Source organism: Staurois parvus, unplaced genomic scaffold, assembly GCF_062004578.1.
Source record: "Staurois parvus isolate SC_StPar_1 unplaced genomic scaffold, SC_StPar_1.0 ptg000005l, whole genome shotgun sequence".
Taxonomy (NCBI): Eukaryota; Metazoa; Chordata; class Amphibia; order Anura; family Ranidae; genus Staurois; species Staurois parvus.
Genome location: NW_028317801.1, coordinates 5,712,397 through 5,734,519, shown reverse-complemented (window position 1 = coordinate 5,734,519; position 22,123 = coordinate 5,712,397). Strand labels below are relative to the sequence as shown.

The window sequence follows — 22,123 nt, the reverse complement described above, 5'->3', positions numbered from 1 at the left end:
CTACAGTGCCAGCAGTCGGTGTGCTCCCCTCCACAGGTCCAGCAGTCGGTGTGCTCCCCTACACAGTGCCAGCAGTCGGTGTGCTCCCCTACACAGTGCCAGCAGTCAGTGTGCTCCCCTCCACAGTGCCAGCAGTCAGTGTGCTCTCCTCCACAGTGCCAGCAGTCAGTGTGCTCTCCTCCACAGTGGCAACTGTCAGTGTGCTCCCTCCACAATGTCAGCAGTCAGTGTGCTCCCTCTACAATGTCAGCAGTCAGTGTGCTCCCCTACATAGTGCCAGCTGTGCCATCTTTTGCACTGATTTATCACTCAGCACTAAGACCATCATCTTTTCTTTTCTCTCTCTCTTTATTTTTTTCCCTAGATAAATACAATTTCAACGATAGCAAAGATTGTCACCCAGCTATCATATATACTGTATATCACAGACAGATCTAAGCATCAACCTCTAATACATATTTATTAGTCTATCTAATATTATCTAATATCTAACTGAAATGATTTGTTTGTTTGTTTTGTCTATTTGTCTTTTGTTCCCGCTTCTGTCATATATTCTTTCTTTCTTTCTTTCTTTCTTTCTTTCTTTCTTTCTTTCTTTCTTTCTTTCTTTCTTTCTTTCTTTCATTCCTCCCTTCCTATCTATCTATCTATCTATCTATCTATCTATCTATCTATCTATCTAATATCTGATATGATTTGGGGGAATTTTTGTCTATCTGTCTTTTTTTCGCTTCTTTAATATATTCATATACTGTAGATATATCTATCCACTCAGTTTCTTTCCTTTCTCTCTCTCTCTCTCTCTCTCTCTCTCTCTCTCTCTCTCTCTCTCTCTCTTTCTTTCTTTCTTTCTTTCTTTCCTTCTTTCTCGCTCCCTCCCCCTCTTCTCACTGTATTTATCTCTATTTCAAATGTATGTCTATTTACACATATATATATTTCCTTTCTTTCTCTTTCCTCTCTTCCTCTGATTTTTCATCTATCTATCTATCTATCTATCTATCTATCTATCTATCTATCTATCTATCTATCTATCTATCTATCTCTCATATCTATCTATCTATCTATCTATCTATCTATCTATCTATCTATCTATCTATCTATCTATCTATCTATCTATCTATCTATCTATCTATCTATCTATCTATCTATCTATCTATCTATCCTTAGGTGTCTTATTCCTTGGATGTAATATCTGTATGGTGGTCGAGGTGGGGAGGTTGTCGATGGTAACACGTGACAGGGGCCCCAGTCTCCCATCTCTCTCCCTCATCTCCATTCATTGACAGGAGGGGATGTGAGTAGTGCCCACATGGCCCCGCCCCACAGCCTGCGTCCACCAATTAGACAGCGGTCTGGAGGTGACCAATAGGCAGGCCAGCCGGGCCTTGAAGTGTGGAGAGTCATGCGGTAGTCGGGACACCTGGCTTCTCCGCTGTCGGCTCACCTGGCCGGGCTCTGGACTCCGCTGTGTCGGTGGGTCTGCTCACCTCTCCGGACCGGACTGTGCCGTCTGTCGGTCTGTGTGTGTGTCGGTCGGTCTGCTCCCATCCAGGAGGATTGATGGAAAAGTCGAAGAATTTCCGAATCGACGCTCTTCTGGCCATAGAGCCCCCCAAGGTTCAGACGTCCCCCCTGGCTCTGGTCACCTCGTTATCCTCGTCCTCGGGCAGCCCCCCCTCTGATCACCCCGACATGAGGACGGAGAGCCCCTCCCCCCCCAGGACTTGTGGTCTGGTCCCCAAACCCGGTTTCCTGAGCAGCCACCAGCACCCCGGCACCATGATGAGCCTGCACCCCCCGGGAGGAGTGGGGATCCCCCCTCAGGCTCTCTATGGACACCCCGTCTACAGCTACTCAGCGGCGGCAGCCCTGGCGGCGGGGCAGCACCCAGCCCTGGCCTACCCTTACCCCCATATTCAAGGGCCACACCATGCCCACCCTGTGGATCCCATCAAGATCAGTGCCGGCACCTTCCAGCTGGACCAATGGCTCCGAGCCTCCACCGCTGGCATGATGTTACCCAAAATGGCAGACTTCAACTGTGAGTACCCCGATGTGGTCACTGCGGGGAGGGGGAGCAGCCAAGCCTGGGACGGTGGAGGAGGTGACAGGGAGCAGGTCTAAGCTGTGCATACCACCCTTTACTGATGGCAAAACTGCCAACATTGTCACCACAAGGGGGGGGGGGGGGTGGCAGAGGTAACAGGTCTAATCTGTGCATACCACCGTGCCATCCACCCTTTACTGATGGCAAAACTGCCAACATTGTCACCACAAGGAGGGGGGGGGGGGGGTGGCAGAGGTAACAGGTCTATGCTGTGCATACCACCGTGCCATCCACCCTTTACTGATGGAAAAACTGTCACCAGTGTCACCCCAAGGGGGGGCAGGGATGGCAGAGGTAACAGGTCTAAGCCATGCATGCCACCCCCCTTGCCAACCTACAGGGAGCGATCTAGAATGTGATGTATGGATATTATAGAATGGACTCCAATGAATGCGAGCATTAACATACAGAATAATACATCTAATAATATTATTGTTACCCGAATGTTTTATAAGCCTGACATAAACATCTAGTAACCAAAACTACCCAAGATTCAATAAATTCATCCAAAATTCGATTTCTGTGTAGATGACTAGATCATGGAAATAATGAGGAATAATGATTTACTAAAGAAGTTAAAAGCCATCATGCAATAAATTATGCGATTATTCAATTTAGTTATCCAGCTATAGAAGCAAATTCTGCTTTTCTTATTTCTTTTGCATAGGATTGGATCAATGAAGTAATTATTCACAGACCTTATTAAAAAAACAGAAAAGTAAATTTATTTGTAATATATTTTTATATCTGGAAATAAATAAATAATAATAATAATACAAAAAAAAAAAAATATATATATATAGATATATATTAATAAGCATACATTAGTAAACATTATTCGTATATTTTTTTACTTTATTGCCAAAATTTATTATAATAACAGTTTTTAATTAACACATTACAGTTCAACATAATGAAATCCATTCTGACTGCTATTACAGTATAGTGTGCCCAGTTACTATATTAGTACAATTTTAATTAGTTATTATATTATGAACATATCTTCAATTGTCCTGTGTTTTATGTTTATATTTATACAAAACATAAACCTATAAACCTTACTTATGTTTGTTTATCTATCTATGGTCTATATATTTAGATAGATAGATAGATAGATAGATAGATTCTCAGCTCATGAATGACAAACATACTGATACTTTGTATGACGTAATAAACACTTTTTCATTATGTCTGACGTCATTCCTATTTCAGTCAAGTTGTGACTTTTTTTTCTCCTTAAGCTGTGAATTCCTTTCTGTACAGGCTTCCTCTGTCCCTTCTGCTTCTATTTAGCAGCCTATAACAGGCTATTTAGCGCTGTCTGTCAGCTGGTAATGTTTATACTGGGAGATGTCACAAAGGTGAGAGATTCTGAAGACAGGCCAGTCATGTACTGTTCCTCTGCAACCCATTCCCCTCCAGGATGACATCCTGTCTCTGACCACAAAACCAGTCCAGCTTTCCAGTGGTCGGGGGGTCACCAGCCAGGCTGGGCCACCATGGGACAGAACACAATACACACTCATATAAATGGTACATTGATGCTCAGTGTTCCAAGTGATAGACGTCCCCTTTAAATTCCGTTTTATTCGTGTTATAGTTAATGGGGGGGGGGGGCTTGTAAATATAAGGGTTCCTATTTTATTAATACAAGGATATAGGGGTCTTATTTGATTAATACTGATGATAATGGGGTTTTATTTGAACAATAAATAGATAACTGTTTGATAATATTGGTTCTAATTGTAATAATAAAATGATAACTGGGTGGTAAAGTTCTTTCCATTTACATAAGGATAACGAGATGATGATAATAGGATCCTATTTTATTAATATATGTAGATATGGGTTCCTATTTTCTTAATACAAGTATGTTGATATGGTTTTTTTTTTATTATTATTATTATAAGACAGGATTTATATAGCGCCAACAGTTTGCTCAGCGCTTTACAATATAACGGGAGACAATACAGCAACAATACAGTTCAATACAGGAGGGATAGGAGGGCCCTGATCCTTGGAGCTTACAATCTCATTATATAATTTCATTATATAAGTATGTTAATATAGATTTCATTTTATTATTATAACTACGATGATAAGGGTTCCTATTTTCCTATTATAAGTATGATGATAAAGTTTTTTTTTTTAATTATTATTATTATTAGTAGTAGTAGTAGTAGTAGTAGTAGTACTGGTAGTGTGATGATGATATGGATTACGATTTTATTATTATAAATATGGTGATAAAGGGTTTTATTTTATTATTAAAAGTATGATGATATAGATTACTATTTTATTATTATAAGTTTGATGATATAGGTTTTATTTTATTACTATAAGTATGATGATGTGGGTTCCTATTTTATTAACATAAGGATAACTATGTAATATGGGTTCTTATTTTATTAATACAACCAGGTTCTATAACTGTTTGAGTACATAGGATCTTATTTTATTAATATCTGAATAATGATGTGAATATGGTTATTAACACAGGGATATCTGGGTGATATGGGTTCTTATCTTCTTACTACTTAGATATCTCTGTGAATAAATTGATTAATCTTTTATAAATATATGGATAGCTGTGGAAGGCTTTCAGGCTGTGAATACAACATAATGCATCATTTGCAGCAGGAGTAATGACAAGCCTTGTGTCCGGTTATAAGGGTTTAATACCCCTGTTTCTGATACACTGACTGTGGGAAGAATAATTCCCTCACTGTGTATATATATATATATATATATATATATATATATGTATATATATGTATGTGTGTGTATGGTGTATATACATATATCTGTCTCTTCTATTGACCCCTAGGGAGGCCTAATGATGGAACATTACCGCAGACCACCCGACTGCCTATTGCAGCGCTGTGTATCATTCCCAATGTGACACTTGAGTCTATTGCTTTTAATTAAAGCTGTAATGTATTAAGGCAACTAAACGGGGGTGTGAGCAATCCCTATAGATAATTAGCCTGCCCCAGGAATATTTTAAAATAACTGTTATATTTGACCACGGTTTCTTTATTTTAAATCAGGTGCTGGAAATGACAAGAAATAATAGCCTTCCCTAGAAATAATTTCAAAAATAATAAATACCGTACATTTCAATGTATTTTGCCATATTTTACTATTATTTGAAATCCGTGATCACACCATATAAATTACTTTGAATAGAGATGTGGTGGAGGTATGTGTTCTATGTTATATTTCCTTAGGATGTGCCCGATATTATCATCCCCCATGTCATCTGTGCTGTCCCTTTATCTGGGTAGATCTATGCAGTGATGAGTCAATACGATAAGCTCGGGCTATTTAACTGCTGCAGAGAAATCCAAGGATCCTTGCTAAAACAAACACCCTGCTTATCAGATAAAGGGAATTACATCTTACAACAAGGCTCTAGCACTTATCAGGCCGATTACAAATCAAAGCCTCGTCACATTGCTGCTTTCATGTTCTCTAATGGCCCGCAGACACATTCCGGCCGGCCGGCTGTACTCCCAGCGCTGAGCAAACGCCGCCAGTCCCTCCGGCTCAGTACTGAGCAGACCTGCGTGTGTACTACACCTGGCATCACATATATGTAATTTCAAATCTCTATCGGAGTAGTGTTAGAATAGTAATATATTTCAAATAATACAGAAACTCAAAATACCAGAAAATGCTCTGTCTTATTTCAACATCGATATGTCACATTTTTATTTATTATTACTACTGTTATGTTAGTTTTATTATCATTTATTGTGTTCTTTATTTCTTCTTCTTCTTCTTCTTCTTCTTCTTCTTCTTTATAATAATGGTAGTAGTAGTGGTATTGCTGTTATTATTATTTATATTAATAATAGTAGTATTAGTATTTCTGTTTTTATTATTATTATTACTATAATTATATATAATAATAGTAGTAATAGTATTGCTATTATTATTATTATTTACAATAATAATTGTAGTATTAGTTATTCTGTTATTATTACTATTATTATTATATATAATAATATTTGTAGTAGTAATATTAGTATTGCTGCTGTTATTATTATTAATAATAATAATAATAATAATATTATTATATATAATAATAGTTGTAGTTGTATTAGTATTGCTGTTGTTATTATTATTACTATTATTATATATAGTAATAGATGTAGTAGTATTAGTATTGCTGCTGTTATTATTAATATTATTTTTATTAGTAGTAGTAATTGTAGTAGTATTGCTATTATTATTTACATTATTATTACTGTTGGTATTATGATCATTATCATTATTATTACGAATGCCACTATTATTATTATTATTATATTAGTAGTTACTAGTAGTGGTAGTATTGCTGTTATTATGACTTTTATGCTGATGATGAATATTATTCTTACCTCTGTTGTTATTATTATGAATATTATTGCTGTAATTTTTGCAGTTTTTGCTCTTCTTGCTCTCATCTCTTGCTGTGTGTTGGTTGCCCCGCAGCCCAGGCTCAGTCCAATCTGCTGGGGAAGTGCAGAAGACCGAGGACAGCCTTCACCAGCCAGCAGTTGTTGGAGTTGGAACACCAGTTCAAGCTGAACAAATACCTCTCCAGACCGAAACGTTTCGAGGTGGCCACATCGCTGATGCTCACAGAGACCCAGGTACATTCAGTTCAATATCTTCTTCACACCTCCCTTCTTCTGATTTACTAAAGAATGGCTGACATGACTCCATTGGGTGCTGGTTAGCTGGAGTGCTCAGTGTTTAGTGAATGGCCTCTTTGTCAGCAATTACTTAAAACGTCAGTGTAATTAATATATATATATATATATATATATATATATATATACATATATATATATATATATATAAATATATATATATATATATATATATATATATTAATCTCCAGTGTAATATATGTAATCCCCTATGTAATATATATCCCTTTTTTGTAATATATACAGCACAATCCTCAGTTTATATACAGTATCATTCTCTCTGAAAATTGTGTGGCCACTTAAGAATTGTCCCTGGGAAAGTCCTTGTTTTACTGAGGGTCCAATGAATTACAATTGGTATGTAATTCTGAATTATTATTGATGTTCTATCTAGACACTTATCTGTGGATATTCTTGTTTCTTTTCCTCAGCAAAAAGGTCCCTGAAAATGATTTTATGGTCCTGGAAACTGCAGATGAGAGCTTAGCCTGCTACTTGGCTATGCTGGGATTTGTAGTTGCCCACCTCTTCTTGGGTGTGTGTCGCCTGTAAACACCAACTAATAGGTGGTATTTTAAGAAAGATTTGAGGAGAGTGGAGCAGTTACTCATAGCAACCCACTAGATATTTATCTAAAAGAGGAAGACTGACTGGTTGCCCATATGATACATTACCTGTGCTTGGGGTTTCAATAAATCAGTCCAAAAGACAGTGTGGCAGATACAGAAGATGTATGGAGCCGAGTGACTTATGGTGGGAATATTAATACTGTATATAGGTCTGGATGTACAAAGAATAAAATAGCAGCACAGGAACAGCAGTGACAGTGTGGGGATGGTGTGCAAAAACTGGAGCTCATTTAATAGATATAATCTGATTGGTTACTGTGGGCAGTTGATGCAATTTAGCTTCAGTTTTATTTGCTGCAGCACACATGAGATGAGACAGTGGGAGCTATTGTTATTATGAGGCTGTACTAAGGGGGGCATTGTTACCCCAGACAACTACCTAATCAGGCACAAAATGACCTAATAAAACACAGATTTACCCTGACCTGTCTGTTGGAAATCAGAAGTGAACATGCGCTGGGCTGGTAAAAGACTCTTAGTAAATCAGACCCATAAAATGTTGCTGCATCCTACTCCAGTTTAACAATCATTGAAGGTGTCATTAAAATCTGTAGATGTGAGCTGAGCTGAGTCCAGAATAGGTTCAGCAGCCTGTAATGATATCTGATGTATGGCAAGTATGACTTACCTGATACCAGATATACTACACCTGTCTGTCTATAGAACAATCAGCATATGACTAGGTGAGCTACGTGGATTATAGGTGGAGCCATGTCTTTGGAGAGCCTTATCATAGTTGGAAGCATTCTGTGAGAGAATTACATTGCTTAAATTACAGGTGGAGCTATTACTTGTAAAAATTAGACTTCAGGTAGATCCATGCCTTGGTAGAACTAAGTTCAATGGAGCGATTGTTTAAAAAAAAATAGATTACAGGTAGAATTACAACTTAGGAGAACTAAGTTAAAGGCGGAGTTATTACTTGGAAGAATTAGACTAAAGGTAGGTCCATGCTTAGAGAGAACTAAATTACAGGTGGAACTATTCTGTTGGGGGGGCTACATTACAGATGGAGCCATTAGCTTATAAAGTTAGCTTACAGGTGGAGGCATTTCTCTGGAGAGATAGGATTCCAATCTCCTGTATTATATTTATTTCAGGTACTTATATAGCGCTGTCAATTTACGCAGCGCTTTACATTCACATCAGTCCCTAATCTTCAAGGGGCGTACAATCTAAGGTCCCTAACTTACATTCATGCATACACATACTAGGGCCAAATTAGACAGGAGCCAATTTACCTACCAGTGTGTCTCTGGAGTGTGGGAGGAAACTGGAGGAAACCCACATAGGTACATGGAGAACATACAAACTCCAGGCAGGTGATGCTGTGGTCAGGATTTGAACCAACAACCCTAGTACTGCCAGGCAGAAGTGCTAATCATTTAGCCACTGTGCTAAATGGTTATATATATATATTTTATCTTATATTCAATCTGGATAGTGCAATGGACCCCTTTATCACATTCATTTTATTTTCCATCCCATTGTGCGTATTAAGAGAACAGCTGCTGGTACATCATATCACACCTGTAGGATGGTGCTTTACATGGACTCCCTTTGTTCTAGGCTGCCTGGAGTCAGTGCGGCTCACATTTAGAGCCACCTACCATCCCTTCATACCTGTACAATATGCAGAATGTATACTCAATAGCTGAGCAGTGGTGATCAATGGGAGCCTTGTACAGTGAGTAGGGATTGAAGAGTGAAATTACTGGGTTTGGTTGCTCAGGTACACTTTCCTTAGCATTAATTCTCTACAGGAGCTTAGTGGTAGATATATATATATATATATATATAAGCAGAAGTCTTCAATTCTTATCTTGGACTACAGAATGATTAGCTATTATGTGTAAAGATCTGAGAGTGGACATTGATAAGGGGTTTAGGAAAAGACATTGGGCAGGGCTGACACCACTCAATCCACAGAAATGCTGGGTATTAAGAGCTGATTGCATTTCTGGCAGGTCATCATGTATTATTCTATACTTGCAGGATCTTTAAAGAGATAAAACATGTGGACATGTACATGTATTGTATATGTTTTTATTTATTTTGCCTTGATCCATGCTTTATTAAAAGGGAATGTCTACTAATGAGTAGGGTGAAGCCTTGCTCTCTTGGCATACCTAGTCATGTGAATTTTGCTTCAATATGATTGGGTGATTGAACTAAATGCAAGTTCATTTGATTGGTTAATACCCACTGCAAAGGGAAATACTGTGTTACTCTAGGTTATTAAATGCACACCAAAAAATAAACACACAGACACAAGGTACATTATTATTATTATTGTTTAAAATAATATTTTTAGTTATTAATAACTAAACTCTTTAATTCCGACTAAAATGGAAAAAATGCATAATTAGGGCAAATATTCAGTCAGTTAATTCAGTTAATTGCAAATATGAAATCAGAAATTAACTTTCACTGTATTGATTGCTATATGCACCAGCACCTTATTCTAACTGGTCTGGGCTGTGACTATTGCCGGTTGTGTTATTGTCATTTTTTATTTTCCTGCTCATACCTCAGCTCTTCATTACACATGCAGGATATATTAATACATACCAGAGTGTGCAGCTCTTGCATGCTTGTGATGTGTAAATTACACTGACTTCCCTCCATGCTATGAACCGTTAATAATAATGAACCCAGTCCCTATAGCTATGTGTTGTCCATAATATGTGTTCACATGGATAAGACTGGCAGGATTCTTGTTTGTTTAGAAGGTGCTAGATCTCCATGGATGGGAGCTGGGAAATGACAACCCATTCTCCTAGTGAGGAGATCTGAGGATCAGGGATTCTGGGAAGCCTCTTCTTGCATAGGTGTCCGTTTATGAACCAGCAGTAATAGATCGCTGCTCAGTTCTCCGGCATTCTCAGAGAACACAGTTCTCCTGTGAATGCAGTTTATGAAGCAGTTCTCTGAACGAAGGGAGAACGGTCTCCAAATGCTGGAGAACAGTCTACAAACTCTGGAAAACGGCTGATTTTACTGTAATCTCGCGAGATTACAGTAAAAGATCAGTTTACTAAGCAGAAGTAAATCATCTCTGCTTAGTTTTCGGTCCCTCTGATTCTCCAGCTCTGGGCTGGAGAATCTGGAGGGAGAACACAGATCTCCAGTGAAGGGCTGACATGATCTCCTGAGTGTCATAAACTGTGAATGACCAGAGAATAGCTGAGATCCGTTGAATCGCAGCTATTCTCTGTGTCATAAAAGGACACCATAGTCTGTTGCACTGATTGTGTGTAATTTACATATATATTCATGTTAAAGTGGAAGACCTTTTATCTACATTGTATAGTCAAAATAAGAAATAAGATACAAATATAGCACACAATATACTACATTTTAAAGTGTCTAAGGCTGTCTCTAAACTGACTATTGCCTGAAACCCTTTAGACAGTGGGGGTTATTCACTAAAACTGGAGAGTACAACATCTGGTGCAGCTCTGCATAGAAACCAATTAGCTTCCAGGTTTTATTGGCAAAGCTTCATTAAACAAGCTTAAGTTAGAAGCTGATTGGCTACCATGCACAGCTGCACCAGATTCTGAGTGTTCCAGTTTTAGTAAATTCCCCCCTGTGTCAGCATTGTTTCTGAGAAGTTACTCTGCTGCTTATTAGAACAGGGGCACCCATGATGTCAGCAGAGCCGTAACATAGAGCAACCAATCAGATTTGGATTTCCTTAGAGCAATGTGGTGTGCAGGGGCTGCAGGGCAATATGTGCAGGTGACATCTTCTCTGCATAAAATCCAAGCAGTGATGTTCTATCATTCTTTTTATATCCATGAAAGGTGAAAACATTATAAACAAAGCAAAATTCTCCAATAACAGGGGAAAATGCTTTTGCCATGTTCTGTGTTTTAGAATTAATTACTAATTCTAAAACTAAATTGTGTACCTGGCGATATCACTGCTTTGTAGCTATGCTATAAAATTCTCATGTTCTGCATTTTTAAATTTGAGTGTATGTTCTGTGAGGTTTTTTTTGCTTTTATAAAGAATTTTATTATTATTATTATACAGGATTTATATAGCGTCAACAGTTTGCTCAGTGCTTTACAATATAACGGGAGACAATACGGCAACAATACAGTTCAATACAAGAGGGTTAGGAGGGCCTGATCCTGGGAGCTTACAATCTAAGAGAGACCATTTACATTTGTGCAGAGCAATAATGCATGTGCGTTAACACGCATCAAGTCACATGCATTGCATTAAGATGACCCATTGAAATCAATGGGCTTCTGATGCACCAAAACACTAAAAAAACTGGGCATGTCACAAAATCTTAGCTGCAAAGTATTATGGTGCATTGTAATGCATATGCACGTTCTTATTGCTTTGGGCTATTATTGATGCTTGAGGTGATTGTCGCCGTATTAGAGCACTTGCAACCAGTGCTGGATTTGTAAATAATACATAAAAAAATAATACAAAATAAATAATAATACAATAGGTTAAAATATATAATAATAATAATAATAAAAATTACTTTATTTTATTAAATGTATCTTGGGAAACAATATTTTGCCTGCCATCATCTGTAAAATTTTTATTTATCTGGACTGGTATATTGTATTTTAAAAACAAATATTGGTGGCTCCAGTGAACCACACATAGGGGTTGATTTACTAAAGGCAAATAGACTGTGCACTCTGCAAGTGCAGTTGCACTCTTTTTGTAAATGTGGTAAGGTTTCACTTTGTAAATAATACACAATCAGGTGCAAGGAAAAAAAAAAAAAGCATATTTGCTTGCACATGATTGGATGATGGAAATCAGTTGAGCTTCACCACATTTACTAAGCTGTGGGGGAAATGTGTGCAACTGCACTTGCAAAGTACACAGTCTATATGCTTTAAGTAAATCAACCCCACAGAGTGCTTATGCTTTTAATGAAGGTGGCCTATAGCCGCATGTGTATGTGCATGCTTGACCTTAGAATGACGTTGTGTCATGCATTTTAAAAATGTGTGACTGTCATAGAGAATGTGAACCAGCTCTGTGTATGAGGGCCCCCTGAATCCGAAGTGCCCTGAAAAGTCTAAAAGTCTAAATCTGGCCCTTCTTGTGACAATAACAATTGAGTACTGTTTGTGATACTTTTTTTAATTTGCACTGACGTTCAAATTTTCAGGACAAGCTGCAAAATCAACAGAATCATATTGCATTAATGCATGTCGCAATGTATAGATGTAAACTGGCCCTTATAAAAAAAATACAGTTTAATCAAATCCAATTAGAATACCAGTGGTCTTTGATCCTCCAGGTTAGTATTCTGTGTTAGCATTAGAATTACAAGCTTAGCTGAATTTTCTATGGTCAGCGATTGTTTCTAATTATTTAGGAAAGTCTACCTTGGCCAAAGAGACAAGGATGTGGCCACTGAACCATCCTTCTAGGCAGTTCCTGCAGATGTACATTTGTGAAGGGTCCACATGCATGTTTGTGCCTATGGAGAGAAGAGGGGGTACTTAGCAGTTATACTTGGTGCCTACCAGGGGCGGACTGACAACTCATGGGGCCCCGGGCAATAGGGGATCATGGGGCCCCTGTGTCCTTGTCCAAACTCAAAAAAGCCTATGAAAAAGGTACCAGGGGCATCTCATGGGGCCCCCTACTGACCCCGGGCCCTCGGGCAGTGCCCGAGTTTCCAAATGGTCAGTCCGCCCCTGGTGCGGGAAAAAACATTAGTAATAATGTGCTGGGTAATATTAAAATTGTCTGATCACCTCTCCCCCATTTCATGCTTGGGAAGGAGATGTTTGGTGCAGTTGGAAAGTGCCTACAGACACACAGTTGGGTAAGCACCAGGTATGCATGTCCTATACCAGTGCCAGTATTATCCACCTCCAGGATAAAGCTCCTACCTGTAGCTTTGCCTGTGATTGGAGGTGTATTCAATGGCTGCATTCCCCTCATTTCACTCTGTAAAACTTGGTATTAAACATTTACAGCAATAGAGTGTTGTACCTTTGCCCATTGATTAGTGCCGAATGTTAACTTACAGCGGTATTAAACCCAAAACCAAACGTTTAGTGCAGTTTACCAGTCATTTGATATGTTGGTTGTATTATTTTTCTTTGTTTACAGTTTTTTTTTTAAATATATCCCGGTGATATGGCTAGTTGGTAATTCCGGTCTTCATGCTCCTTCACACTGGCAGTAATGCTTACCACCCTCTGAAAAGCAATCTGTGGTGGATAACTTTTAGAGGATGGTATAGGAGCAGCTAGCAGGTGTTCAAGAGGTGCTACTGCTGACTACTGACTGCAGCCCAGTTGATTTCAATGTGTGAGTTTGATAGCTAATGCTATCTGTCATTGCAGCCTGATTTAAAAATGCCTCAGTCACAACACAAAACATTATTCCTGCATCATGTACACAGCCCTGTTAGGCTGTAATGTTAGAGTTTAAAATGATTGTTGTAAGCACCCCTGTCAGTGGTAAATGGTTGGTCTCAACCCTCTAACTGCCACTTTTGCTGGACAGCTTGGTATATCAGTTAAAAAATAATAGACTTACTGGCTGGATCACCAGGTGATATAAAGAAAAAAAGAAAATGAATGCAGCCACCACATCTAAGAAATGGTTAATTCAATATATTACATTTTTGATTTTGGGTTTAATGTTGATTTAAGTAGTTAAAGATGCATGCTTTCAGGATAGCTTAGATCACTTCTTTAGCCTATATTCATTTCTGATAAAAGGTTTTAAATACAGATATACAGTGTATTTAAAGGTAAAAAATATTTATGTGTAGTAAATCATACCTACCAATAGGAATTCCTTTTATTCAGATCAGATCAGTAAATGATGAAATCTGATTGGTTGCTCTGTAAGGCTATCTGCATTTTCCACATTGCTATATTCCTTACTGAAAAGTTCTAAGACACCCTCACAAATTTTACTATGAGATTTGAAAAGTTCTCTATGTGTCAGTTAGATCAAAGAAAATTTGAGGTGTTCCTAAGCATTTTTTGTAGTCTTCTATTTTTATAGAGGGCATGGAATAGAAAGCATATAGACAAGGCAGAAGATTTGAGATACATCTAAATTGGGTTACAGTTTGAGCTCTATGATGGAATGATATTTTTTCCGCTTTATTATGAAAAGAATCAAAGGAAAATTTGTTGGAAAGCTGTCAATTTTCTGTGGGGTTCTGCTTAGAATCTCAGATATTGGCTTTGATCTACTAAAGGAATAAAACATGTATACATTCTATTCTAAGTGTTCATGTACTGTAGTTTCACAATGAGATGAAGCCGTTCCCTTCAATCATCTAATCATGTCCTAGCATAAAGTTCATTTTTGTTTTTTGTTTCCATTAAACATAATTGGGTATACTAAGTGCATATAGCTTCATCTTATTTACTATGCTAGGCGAACATACAATCTCTTAGATTGTAAGCTCCAAGGACCAGGGCCTTCCTCACCCTCTTGTATTGAACGGTATCGTTGCTGTGTTTTCTCCCTTTATATTGTAGTAGTAATTGAAGTGCTGAGCAAACTGGCGCTATATAAATCCTGTATTATAATAATCACATACAGTTTGCCAAGTGAACAGCCTGTGCAGTTTTACTAAATAATTTCCATTAATTTAATGCTTGAGGTGATTGTAGCCGTATTAGTGCATTTGCGACAGAAACAATTGAGTACTGTCCGTGATACTTTTTTTATTTGCACTAACATACAATTTTGAGGACAAGCTTTCGGGGTATGTCCATTAATTTAATAAAATTTAGGATATTATTGGCACCATCTAAAAATAGCAGAAAAGCAAGCACAGGCTCTTCATAAACAACAAATGAGCTAAAGGGTAATAATAAAATATAGGGAGTGCATACTTTGACTTCCTATTCTGCAGGTGTGGAAAAATACTATTAATTCCTGTGGATAGTCCATCTATTATGAGTCTTAGAGAGAGCTGGGCTCTCCATAGGAATGAATGGAAATTGAGGGACCAGCCAGGAGACTTCACGGCAGCGGCTGTTCAGCTTGTCATGGTCCTCATAGTATAGAGATTGGATAGGTGAGACTTTTGGGGTTGTGCTGGTGGGAATTCTAAAATAATAACAAAAACAAAGTACACAATGTATTTATTTTATTAAATATCTGCCTACTTTAATGTCTATGACCATCTTTTGCCCCTTTGTTCTTCTTGTTGAATGAACAGTTGGGCTTGTACTAGCCTTTGGGAGAGTTACTAAGGATTTCTTTGTCAAAATCAAACCACAAGTGGCCATAGATATTTATTTATTACAGACATTTATAGAGCGCTGACAATTTACACATGGCTTTACATACTGTGAATGCACTTCAGTCCCAAGGAGGTTACAATCTAAGGTCCATATCTTCATACTAGAGCAATTTTAAACTGGGTAAATACTAGTAGAATTTTGAACAAAATTCTTAGTATACTTGAATGTCATCCAAAAGTAGTTCAAGATTTTAGTTTGCATTTAAAGATTTTAGTTTGCATTTAAAGCATTTGCAAAATCAAAATGTTTTCTTTTAGAATAACAAACATGTTATACTTACCTGCTCTGTGCAATAGGATTGTAAGCTTGAAAGAGTAGGGCCCTTGAACCCCTCGTATATTGTTTTGTTACTGTATTGACTCATGTACTGTCCCCACTATATTGTAAAGCGCTGAGCAAACTTTTTGGCGCTATATAAACACTGTATAATAATAATAATAATAACAGCTCCGATCCTCCTCTTCTGGGGTCCCCCACCGGCGCTCTTGGTTCCTCCCCTTATCAGTGTGCCACCATAGGAAGCTGCTTCCTATGGCGGCACACCTGCGGGCTTGCTCCTGAGCTGCACTGCCTGCATCCATAGACACAGACAGTAAGGCTCAGACCTGGCCCAGCTCCCTCGTCATAGGATTTGATTGACAGCAGTAGGAGTAGTCGATGGGTCCTGCTGCTCTTAGTAAAGCCTGTGAGAACTGGGAGAGAGGAAAAAGCCACTGCAGACAGGCACAGCTCTGGATCAAGATGGAGCCCAAGTAAATATAAGGAGGGGGGGGGGGGTGAGGAGGCGATACTCATCCTGAAATATTTTTTACGTAAATGCAGAGGTAAATCCACGTGCACTGTTAGAAATGTATTAATTTGAGAAAAAGTTTTCAGTCCTGCTCGTCCGAATTTTCACATCACTGCGGTCAAAATAGAATACCAATTTGACCCCACTAATGATTACAAAAATGAGCAAACGTTCTTACAATGAAATATATCGAACAAAATTCTACCCAGCTTAAAGGAAGAGCAAGTTATCCTACCAGCATGCCTTTGAGGTATGAGAGGAAACGGAAGTACCCAGAGGAAGCCCATACAAGGACAGGGAGAACATTCAAACTCCAAGCAGGTAGGGTCCTGTTCGGGATTAAAACCAATGACCCTAGTGCTACAAGGCAGAAGTGTAAATCACATACTGTATATATGGGTGTTCCTAGCATCTGTTGCTAATTCAGTAAATTATACTTCTTGCATCTTACAGTGGGATTTCTGCAAGGAGCGTTTAACCAGTTTTACCCTTCTGTGTGGACTTTATGGACCATTTATTCAGGTCCCATTGGGTGTCAGTCATTTTTGTTAAGACAACAGAAGAAGCCAGAGCTTAGTGGGAGCAGGAGTCACAATGGAGTGCAGTTCTTTCCAATGGGTGCCAAACTGGCTACACATTGTACAACCTCTGCACAATTTAATTTACAATTATCATAAACCATACACTGTAAAATGTCTGACGGTACATTGCATTTAATTTATATCCAGTTAGGTAGATGCTCACACTAAAATGTAGTTACTGATTAAGAATAATTCTCCTGAAGATGTACCAATAGTATAGTCAGGGCCAGGACAATGGGAGGACAGGAAGGGCAGCTACCCTGGGCACAGCGGTTTACTGTAGGGATGGGGGCGCCATGTAGTGAGCTCATTTTGATACAAGGATGACAGGAGTAGTGTGAGCGGCATCACTACTTCTGTCAGCCCAGTGCTGGAAGCAGCCAGGAAAGAGCAGGGAGGAGCTGCGGGTTGTTTTCTCTCCCCCTTCCTCTTCCTGCCAGAGCAGCACTCCTGTATGAAGAAGCCGTCATCTGTGTGTATACAGGAGTACAGGATCATTGCACTGGCAGGAAGAAGGGGGAGAGAGAACACAACCTGCACCTCTTCCCTGCTCTCTCCTGGCTGCTTCCAGCACTGGGCTGATACCGGTAGTAATTCTGCTGTCACTAATGATGAGAGGGGTACAGTTTGGCATCTTTGCCCTGGGCCCTGAATGACCTTGTCCCGGCACTGAGTCTAGTAAAATGGTAGACAGCATGCAATGCCTAATAGGATTATTCACTAAGATGAAATCAGTAAAGTGAGCTGTGACTGGCTGCCGTGGCTCATGGTACTTTGTGAAACAGTAAATTATTTTGCATTGCAGTATTAGAGAAGATGCATAGCACTAATTTACTGATATATTTATATGGTGATAGATATATGTATAGATATATAGGGAATAAACCGATCTCCACAGTGCAAATCCCCACAGCTGCCACCCTGTCTTTTGCAGAGGTCTTTCTCTTCTAAATTAACAAAGTAATAACTGAGAAAAACACTTCAGTTTGGTAGCTAATCTTTTCCTTTCTGTCTGAGAACCAAGGATTCAAACAAATGTGCAGAAACCAATGATGTTCCACTGCTGACCACTCAGAAATAACTTAGTCAAGCCAATGCATTTTCTACCTCAATTTAGTTGTTCCTAGAAAATGTTGAGCTTGCTTCAGATAGGATAGATTTTCTTGAAAAACATAGAAAAGGTGTTTACTGAATTTGATCCCCAAACTTGTTAAACCTTAAATTTGTGGTTCTGTGATGTAAAAACATATTAATTTTTTACAACATTTTGTCACTCATTTATTATTACATTTATTATTATGAGGTTTTTCATTGACCAAGCTAGCCAGACAGAGCCGTGTTCAACCTAGCCGAGAGGTAATATCAAAGACCATTCACTCTGGTTCAAGTGACAGTTATGAAGCCCGCTTCAATAAAACAGTCACACTAGGCCGGAGTCCAAGCCTTGGAGTTTGAGTAGCTCAGAATGGCCATTGCCAAATCCTCTCTCTGCCTTACACCAGATGTTCTTACAGCAGAGCCATCAACCTTGACTACATTTCACCCTAATGATAGAGTATGATTAACGATCAGAAAGAAATATTCACATGGAGAGCTATAGATATCATTATTATTGTCAAGCCTGTTACATTGTCAAATCTCATAGCTCTATACATATGAGATTATTTGATTATAATATAAGATAGATAGATAGATAGATAGATAGATAGATAGATAGATAGATAGATAGATAGATAAATGTCCTGAGAGAAATACATAGACTGCCACTACTAAGTTCTTTGTGAAAATGTTAGTTTCCTGGCTATCTGAATCAGACCTGGAGCAAGCAGGACACCAGCAAAATCAAAGCCAGAACCCCTCCTGGTCTGCATAGCTGTCACAAGACTCTGGTGATGATTTATTAAGGAGCAGTGATTGATCATTTAGCAAATTGAACTTTCTCAAACTTGGTGAATAAAGTAAAGCATTACAAAGCAATCATCCAATCATCAGCAAGGCATTTCTAATTCCCCTGCAAATGCACATGTGTTGTTTCTTTATTCAACAAGCTAGGTGAATATTTTACTCCTTTAGCAAACCAAACCTTACAAGTTAAAATACAAATAAATAAATTCAAGGGATCAGTATGACAGCCAAGCAACTAGCCATCAGAAGGAGACTGGCAGTGGTGTTCTCCATATCTCTCCCAGTGCAGGTTTCTTTTAATGCCTTTAAAACCCTATAAATATATGTATAGTGCTGCAGTCATATATGCTCATCACACTTACTTGCTGTACCTCCATCTCGAGTGCAACATTTCAGTTTTGCTTTACTGCTCTTTTTATTTCAGTACCAGTTTATGGACCAGCTCAAACAAAAATGAATAGCTATACACAATTCACTATGGGGTTGATTTACTAAAGGCAAATAGGTTGTGCACCTTGCAAAGTGCAGTTGCTCCAGAGCTCAGTAAATGAAGTAAAGCTTGAGTTTGCAAAGAATACTCAATCATGTGCAAGGAAAATAAAAAAAACTGAATTTTTGCTTCTATGTAATTAGATGATAGAAGTCAGCAGAGCTCCCCTTCATTTACTAAATTCTGGAGCAACTGCAGAGTGCATAGTCTATTTGCCTTTAGTAAATCAACCCCTATATGTGGTTTATCTTGTAAGTAATCTAATCTTAGCAGTCTCTCACATTGACAGCAGCTAGATGTAGAATAAGGAGAACAATTATTAAAATATGGTAGAATAACTGGGTAAAACATGATAGCCACATCAGAACTTATTTTCAGACTTACAATAATAACTGAGGACCCATTTACAGTGTTCCATTTGAATGCACGTGTTGAAAATACATGTGTTAAACGTTCCCATCCCAGCGTTGCAGTGCAGTACTTTTTTAATATACAACATGTCTGTTTTTATTCTGCGTTTTAGTGCATCAGGAGGCCATAGAAGTCAATGGCAGGGCATCAAAACATATAAATGCATTTTGATGCTTTGGTAACAGGTATTGGTCAATGGATGTTAAAGCTGAGCTCCACCCAAAAAGGGAAGTCCCGTTTTAAGGACTGCTCCCCCGCTCCCCATTTAGGGGCGGGTACCCGAATTTGACAGGTACCCGCTCCCACTTCCGGTCCAATTGCCTAGGCGATTTGAAGCGGAAGGTGTCCTCCCTCCCTCCCTACCTGTAGTCTTTTGGGACACGTGACAGGTCCCAGAAGACTACAAGACCATTCATGAAGCGCAGCGCTACTCGCGCATGCGCAGTGGGTACCCAGCAGTGAAGCTGCAAGCTGTCACAGCCGGATGCCCACACTGAAGATGCCGGCCTCCTGGAATACAGGATGGCCGGTGAAATGGGCTGCAGGGGACACATCGCGGGACTAAGGGACAGGTAAGTGGCTGTTTTTTAAAAGTCAGCAGCCACAGTTTTTGTAGCTGTTGACTTTTATTTTTTGACAGCGTGAGTGGAACTCCACTTTAACTCTGTCCACTCCATATTTAAATTCAAAAGCTCATGTCAACGCACAAAGGAAACACATGTTGACATATGACAATGCAGCTGCCTTATCATTAATAGAAAAAGTAACTCTAGGCACATACATAGCTCTAAATAGGCCCTTAAAAGTGAACCCAATGAAAATACACTGTACATTCACTTCAGAAGCACATAATTGGTGAATATTTCCCATAATTGAACAATTTATAACATAAAACCTACAGCATTGCCCTAGTCAACATCCATTCTCCATTAAATTATTAGGTGCAGCTATTTGCTACTTATATTCTGAGGTTTTGTGTGGTTACCTGTGTAAAAAGATGGTGGCCACTTTGTTCCATTGGTGACCATTTCCGTTCTTCCCAACAGGTAAAAATCTGGTTCCAGAACAGACGTATGAAATGGAAGAGAAGTAAGAAGGCAAAGGAGCAGGCTGTCCAAGATGCAGAGAAACAACAGAGAGGAAACAAGGGCAACTGTGAGGACAAGTGCCCAGAAGACAATCAGGGAGAGAAGAGTCCATCCTACCGCAATCACTCCAGAGGAGAGTCATTGAAAGCAGGCAGCCGCCTTCCCAGGGACTATACAGACAGTGAAGAGGAGGAGGACCGAGATGAGGATGAGGATGATGAGCATCGAGATGATAAGCACTTCTACCACCACTCGACTGACTGTACATCCGAGGAGGAGGACAGCAGCCAACAGCAGAACAATCAGCTGCACTGAGACTTGGACAGTCCCCCTTCCTCTCATGGGCCTTTCCCAAGGTCCACCAAGCCGCTGCAGTATTGTACATGGGGGGCCAGACTCCCTTTCATCGTATTTTAGAAAAGAGTGGAAAATAAAAAGAAAATTTCCCCCAAAATGACTTTAACTAAGTTGACCAGTATCTACATCATGGAGACTTCATGTCTTGCTCAGGTGCCATTAGCCCCACTCTTTCATTTTTCCAAACACTCTTGGTGAGTTTTTCAGCTGTTTCCCATAAAAGTCCCCTAAAAAGCTGGAGATAAGTCCCACAGACTCTGTCCCACCTGCCTCCTATGAGACGAATATTGACACCAAGGACAGGTAGTGGGTCCATTGCGTCCAAACTACTTGTGCTTATTCTATATATGTTTACTTCATGAATGGTAAACCTGCTGGAGATATTATGACTATATTCTGTATTTTTGTATATTGTATTTATAAAGAAATACCTCTACTTATGCATGCTAAATTATTATTTAGCTTTTTTTCCATCATAACGATGGTGTGTAAAATAAATTTGTTTTATATTAGAAACGTTTATGAGGATTTTTTTTTAAGTTTTGTAAATAATACAAAGAAGTATTGTGTAAAATATATAATTTTTGTTTTTCTCACTCCTGCCTGCAACAAATTATGTAAATGTAATTATGTAAAAAAAGAAAAGAAAAGACTATTAGAAAAATCTCACAGCCACCAATCACATTGTAACCTACCTTGAAAGCTTGAATGTGATTGGTGACAAAGGAATCAGAGAGAGAGAAAAGAGAAGTAACAGGACAAGCCTCAACTCTATTCTGGCAG

General features: G+C 38.8%; 1 protein-coding gene across 1 annotated transcript; it reads left to right on the top strand.

Moving 5' to 3' along the window:
• The first annotated feature begins 1,411 nt into the window (after positions 1–1,411).
• MNX1 (motor neuron and pancreas homeobox 1) lies at positions 1,412–21,856 on the top strand. Its single transcript, XM_089652668.1, has 3 exons — positions 1,412–2,044; positions 6,590–6,750; positions 20,942–21,856. The coding sequence occupies exons 1-3, from the start codon at positions 1,564–1,566 to the stop codon at positions 21,296–21,298; spliced, it is 999 nt and encodes a 332-aa protein (XP_089508794.1). The 5' UTR covers positions 1,412–1,563; the 3' UTR covers positions 21,299–21,856.
• Positions 21,857–22,123: the final 267 nt, after the last annotated feature.

What these genes read in the sequence shown, in the direction of transcription:
- MNX1 (XM_089652668.1), top strand. Translation starts at nt 1,564, where the DNA reads ATGGAAAAGTCGAAGAATTTCCGAATCGACGCTCTTCTGGCCATAGAG. An exon ending in CAAAATGGCAGACTTCAACT is followed by an intron (nt 2,045 to 6,589) that starts GTGAGTACCCCG and finishes GTTGCCCCGCAG; the next exon opens with CCCAGGCTCAGTCCAATCTG. An exon ending in TGATGCTCACAGAGACCCAG is followed by an intron (nt 6,751 to 20,941) that starts GTACATTCAGTT and finishes TCTTCCCAACAG; the next exon opens with GTAAAAATCTGGTTCCAGAA.